At 40.8% G+C, this 6,518-nt stretch overlaps 1 protein-coding gene across 1 annotated transcript; it reads right to left on the bottom strand.

Annotated features, from left to right (window-relative positions):
- Nucleotides 1-1,542: 1,542 nt before the first annotated feature.
- On the bottom strand, nt 1,543-5,040 carry LOC129761677 (piggyBac transposable element-derived protein 4-like). The gene is made up of 4 exons (XM_055759409.1): nt 4,253-5,040; nt 3,881-4,146; nt 3,584-3,802; nt 1,543-3,224 (listed from the first exon to the last, which is right to left on the bottom strand). The coding sequence occupies exons 2-4, from the start codon at nt 4,122-4,124 to the stop codon at nt 1,543-1,545; spliced, it is 2,145 nt and encodes a 714-aa protein (XP_055615384.1). The 5' UTR covers nt 4,125-4,146; nt 4,253-5,040.
- Between the last annotated feature and the right edge of the window lie 1,478 nt (nt 5,041-6,518).

The following is a 6,518-nucleotide window of genomic DNA, read 5'->3' as shown; positions in this document are numbered from 1 at the left end:
AGTTATTCTTTGACGCTCCCCTACACTAGTAAACGAAGCTCAATTCCATCAACGCGGATGTAACACTCTCGTTCTCGAAGCTTTGAACTTACACCCCAGTATAGAAATGAAAGATGTGGTTCAACGTCAAAATTATTTTCACAGAAAGTGTCTTGCAAAAAATGTCATGTCAAAATTTTCTACATATTTAAATACTTCCCCTTGGTTCACCGTGACTGGTTCGCGTTGACATAAGAGTGATCACAACAAACGCGAGCTGGCTCCTCTCTCTCAGATCTTCAGATGATATTGAAGTTTGCGCTGTTGACATAGACAGGAAGCCGGTTGGGAATAAATTTTCACAACCAAATTCACCAAAGTTTGCAGAAAAAAGAACATTCAAAGAACCCAATGCACTTTGCTGGAATTGCAGAAAATACGGCCAATTTTGGAGAGACTGCAAACAGCAAAAACTTTTATTTTGCCATGCTTGCGGGACTCCAGGAGTAACCTACTACACCTGTCCAAATAAGCATAAGTTTTCTCAAGGTCCAAAAAACGGAATCAGGGAAAAGAAATAGAGGGTGATTCTTTTCCAAAAGCTTGGTCAAACCCTACAGAAAGGGCTCAAACAACACTCAAAAAGGTAGAAATTTTTGAACTACAGGTGAAACCAAAGAGGTGTCCTCATATTAGAGTAAAAGTAGTTGATTCTGAAATAAACGCACTTTTAGATTCAGGCGCAGAAATATCGGTCTTTTCAATGTATATCACCTCCACTTTTGCATTTATATCCCAGTTAGGCGCATCATATACCACACAAAAATCACGCAATATATGATGCTGTATATACGTTAGTTATACGACTTGATGTTTGCTGAGTGGTGTCTTAACCCTTTAACGGGCCGTGGAAACTAGCTAACGAATCGACTCCAGCTTCAGAGAACATAATCCTTACATGAGGAATAACACATATCAACATTAAAAAAAATTTTAACTATTGAAACAGTTGAAAAAATTGGTGGCAATATAGCTGCCACTGCCCGGCTAGCGCAAAATGTTGGTGGCAATATAGTTGCCACTGCCCGGCTAGCGTAAAATGTTGGTGGCAATATAGATGCCACCTGCCCGGCTAGCGTAAAATGTTGGTGGCAATATAGCTGCCACTTCTAGTGAAGCTCCAACCAATCACCCAATTGTAAGTTGTGATGATACGTACAATAAATATTGAGTTCCATACAAAACGCGTGACGAGCAGGGGATAATTGTTGGTAATATACGTGACATACTTCATGTAACACGAACTATACTTAAGGGCTTAATTTATAGATTAGGTAACACTGAATGGGGAGAGAGGGACCATGATGATACGATTTTTTAAATGCATTTAATATAGAAAAAAACGTTTCGAAGAGGAGGAAAAGGGTCAGGTCAGCTCAATTTTTGGCGATCCATCATTAGTGGAAAATCCTAAACTAAAAAAAATTAAGTTATTACACCTTTGTTTATTTTTATAAAAAAAACAGTTTGAAGCATGACAATAATTTTGCCACTGTTTGCACTTTATGAAAGACTCTGCTCTTCGTGGAACAATCTGAAACACGGTGTTGCACAGAGCGTTACCTTACACTTAGTGCATTGTATTTTAGATCTCTTATTCCTAGTTTTCGTACTGCACAAGCGGCAGCGGCGGTATTCTGGTAGCTGCTCCAACTGATGACTTCCAACATCCGTAAGGCGTAGGTTGTCTGGAACTCGTTCTTTCTGGTAGTTTGATGACATTTTGGGTTTCTTTGTAGCATATTTCGGCTCGGCTTGTAGACTTCGTTTTCGGCATGTGTAATCACCTACGAGATCCCGTGCCAGCTTCAACCTGAACTGCAACTGCAACATAGGGTTTCGGATGCGACTATTAGAAGAGTACAACAAATGTGCATTTGTGATAGCCAAATTTATGCAGAAATAGAAAATTCGCATCCACCACTTCTTGCTTTTTCTTCCGACCTCATAGCTTTTTCTCTTTTGATCGAAACGGTCAACACCTCCCATCCTATTTATGTACTCCACAATAGCTTTTGGACATGGAAGGGTTTTAGTGGTACCATCATGTTGCGTTCTTTCACATGTGGCTTTTTCGGTAAGTGGATGAAATGCTGTAGTCAATAGTGTAACCATTTTGACGTCTTGCCACATTATAAAAGCGACGTTTTTCTTCACACGCCACTTATATTGACCTCTCCTGAAATGCTTACGCATTTTCGATTGTGACTTGTGTTGTTTGATCAAAACTGGAAGATCTGATCTGTTACAGTTGACTGTAGCTGTTACGTGAATTCCGTGATCAAATAGATATTGTACTATTTCGTAGGAGGTAAAAAATCTGTCAAAACTGAAATGACCTTGAAAACCATTTTGGATTAGTTGCTTGGTCAACTGCTTTACTACTTGTGCCCCCAGACCGACAGTTGGTGCTTTATTGTCACGTTTACCGGAATAAATGTCGAATTGGAATACGTATCCTGTTTCGCTGTCGGCCCTGACCCAGACCTTATATCCTCTTTTCACCGGCTTGAGTGGCATATACTGTTTCATTGATGATCGGCCTTTGAATTGAATCATTGCTTCATCAATCGACTGCGATGATGTGCATTTTGCAGCATTCTGGCATGCAGAGTTCAATAAGTTAAGAAGTGGGCGAACCTTGAACAACTTGTCAAATTGATCGGAATTCCTCGAAGGCATCGCGCTGTTGTCATTCAGATGTAGGTTCTCCATAATTTTCTTAAATCGTTTGCACGGCATAATAGCAGCGATCTCTTCCGTCCAGAAGAAGGGGTCAGTGGACCAATACAGCTCAACAGCAGGCAGTGGCTTTAGTCCCATCAATATTGTAATTCCAAGAAAAGCTTTCATTAGATCTTGAGACACCGGCTCCCAACTTCGACTTTTCTGTTGAGCTGCGTACATGTTTGTTTGTGTAACCAACAGTTCTATTACACTGTCGTCGAAAAATTTTGCAAAATAAACCGACGGTTTCGTGTTATGCGGAAAATTATCCGAGGCTTGCAAACGAACATTATCAAAATTGTTCGCGCTGGGTTGCTGAGGCCAATCAGTTTTTTTCCAGTCATTTTCTTCTTCGTCTGATTGGTCCATCTCAGAACAATCATCATCCGGTTGATCGTCGTTCGCTGTGTCTGTGTCTATGTTACATTTTTCGGATGCAGCTTCAGTAGTTAGCTTCCCTAATAAATAAGAACTAAATTAAATGGTTTACTTCAAACATTTTTATAGAAATAGCCTGATAACCCGAGAAACTTAACACGTTGAGCCCCGGCTGAAATAGGGGACCAACAATGAACTTTTCGTCAGATCCGTGTCGATCCCAGTGAATCAATAGTGAACTTTTCTACATATCATTTTGTAGCTTTGTTGTTGCCGTTCCAAATGCCGGCACTCTCCGAACGAAAAGTCTACTGTCGGTCCGGTGAGATCGACACAAAAAAGGCGAAAAATTCAGTGTCAGTCCCCAAGGACTGACGTGGGGCTTAACGTGTTAATATTTTAATGCGGGCTGAATAATAGATTTTTTAAAAATACTTACGGTTCTGGAGACCGGAAGAAGCCGGTTGTGGTTCATTTGTCGAGGCATTTTTTTCCATCCTGACGTCTTTAGCATGATCATTTTTTCTTAGCGAAAGCTTATCGAGGAAAACTGGAAGCGATTTGCGGCTTTTTAGTGCTTCTGAATCATCTTCCAGCTCGTCCTCAGACGTATCGAGATTATCGGACAGTCCAAAAGTCTCCTCTAATTCGTTCGGTTCTGTATGTGGCATAAAAAGTAGAGAATTATGAAACTATTTACATTTTCCAGCGCAGGAATTAACATTTCCAAACTTACGGTTACGGAGACCAGAGACGCACAATTCTTTTTCAGATGTATTCCGTTCAGTTTCACTGTCCTTATCATAGTCATCAGAATTGTCACTTGCCACAAGAATATCGATTATGGATACATCCGAATTGTTGCCGGCAAACGATTCCGCATCTGTTTCAAAACCATCCTCAGATACATCAGGAGAAAATCCACAAATCTCCTCCAACTCTTTTTCGAGGTCATCATCCGATTCATTGTCACTCGACATAGCTTCAGCTGAAATGTGTAACCTAAAGTTATATCGTAATGAAAAAATGGTTCAACACAGAGAACCGTTATTTTCCATTACGTGATCACAGCAGGTTACACATATTGAAATTGTATACTAAAACTTACCCATTTGATAGTTTGAAATGTATTCGAAATGTGTTTTGCTGGTATTTCGAAAATTGTGAATTGTTTCTACGAATTATCAGTTTTATGTTTACTCCGGTGAAATATAAACAAAAACAAAAACACTGGAAAAAAACAACATGTTTACACGCTAAAATACACTAACAATAATTTTCAATACGCAAACAGTTTGAAACATTGAAAAAGTTGGTGGCAATATAGATGCCACCTGCCCGGCTAGCGTAAAATGTTGGTGGCAATATAGATGCCACCTGCCCGGCTAGCGTAAAATGTTGGTGGCAATATAGCTGCCACCTGCCCGTAAAAGGGCTAGTGTTAGATGTTGGTGGCAATATAGTTGCCACCTGCCCGGTTAGCGTAAAATGTTGGTGGCAATATAGATGCCACCTGCCCGTCTAGCGGAAAACACTTGATGGTGAAAATTATCTTTTTGTAATTGAATTTTTGATGTTAGATTCAACAAAAACAACTAATAAAACTCATGATCAGACTCAACAGGTCCTAAACAATTCATATGCATTGAAAACTTAAGCAAAAAGACTGTATTTCAATGACTTTACGGGAAATTTGCTGTGGCTGCTATAAATCGAGAGTTGTTAACACAAAAATGGCTCAAAAATGAATAGTTTTTGATTTTTTCGTGCTTAAAAAAATCAGGCATGTTGCTAGACATCAGAACAAGTTACTACATAAGGTTTGAAGTGATAATTTATTGTTAAAGAAGAGAAAAAAATAAAATCGTTGGTGGCAATATAGATGCCGGCACCCGTTAAAGGGTTAAATCGTGCTTTTTCTATCCACATGGTATGATGACAGTCCTTTATGTCGTCTTCCAGGGTCTAGAATCGACAAGCCGCTGTACCGCTTCGCAACACCACCACCACCACCACTAGGGTAATCGCAATCCAGCATGGATTGTAAACCCTGTTAATTACTCCGACTCGTTCCAACGGTATGATATGTTCAACACCTACACAAACATTCGCCAGACTTCTATGTGCCAGGAGTGAGCATAAATGTGGGTATAAGAAAAGCGAGAAAAAGCAACAACAAGCCCCGGGGGCTTTGTTTGTGTAGCAGGCGCACTTGACATTGGCCATAGTAGCAGCAGCAGACCAAATTAGGAAACTAATGAATCCGAACATCCGAACAACAAAAAACGCCGTGGGCAAAGGAAACGAAAAATGTTACCCCCGCGCGGATGCAGTTTTCCCTCCTCGCACTTCTTTCTTCTGATGATGGTGATGCTGCAGCCGGATGGCGACCGTATGTGGGATGGGAAATATTCGACGGAGAAGGATGCTGTTTATGTAAGATAGATAAGAATGAATGACGAAGTCTCCATGTGGCGGATATTTTTACTGCACGATGATGAGAACCACTCCAGAGGGGTTTGTTATTGATTCTTAAATTGTTGAACGATGGAATGAAATCCGTGCTAGTTGTAGACATGCCCTAGTTTCTCGTTCCTTGATCACAAAGAAAAAAAACCCAAATAGGTGCTTTCTCGACGTGTGAACGCTGTCTTAGCTTGTAATCGTTCTCCACGGCACGGATCGACCGATAATCAGCATGTAGTTGCTGCTCCACTCACCGCCTTGTGTCCGCTCATCGGATGCCTAGACTTGAGGTAGGACAGGTGTACTCGGCGGAGGTTCCGTCTGGCGTTTGCATATCCACGGCACGGCAGTGCCGACAATACCGTCAGGTGGTTGCGGTTTGGTTTGTACTGCGATTAAAAAGTGTGATAATTTGCAGGCACTATTGCCGATGGCCGCTACAGGTGCGTATCCCACAGCGCTGGATTATTTTTGAGCATGGTGAACCTCGGTAAATGGACTCAATGAAAGCCACTCTCATTAATTGTATTTATGGGGGGCTGGGTGAAATTATTTTGATAAATTGCGATTATTTTTAGTCAGCAACATCGCATTGACAGTGTTTCACCCAGCCAATTACGAACTCAGGAGAAAATTGACCTAACCGATTTCGAGCATCGTTCATCTTCAACGCACACCGCTTGTTTCGGGGCTCATAAATAAGTCATTACTTTTTTACCGGACGTTTGCAAGTGTCAGTAGATGAATCTGAAAGTCGGTGCGGTTTTCTCGCCTGTGGAGTTTAGATATTTTTGGTTCGCATGCTACCAACATTAGTGGCGCTTCAGTTCAGTTTGAACGTTCCAAATTAGTTGCAAATAATTTTACCGATATAGTTTTACATTTTTATTAGATTACATTTTATTTCG

Source organism: Toxorhynchites rutilus, chromosome 1, assembly GCF_029784135.1.
Source record: "Toxorhynchites rutilus septentrionalis strain SRP chromosome 1, ASM2978413v1, whole genome shotgun sequence".
Taxonomy (NCBI): domain Eukaryota; kingdom Metazoa; phylum Arthropoda; class Insecta; order Diptera; family Culicidae; genus Toxorhynchites; species Toxorhynchites rutilus.
The sequence above is the reverse complement of the archived record's forward strand: the minus strand, read 5'-3'. Positions and strand labels throughout refer to the sequence as shown.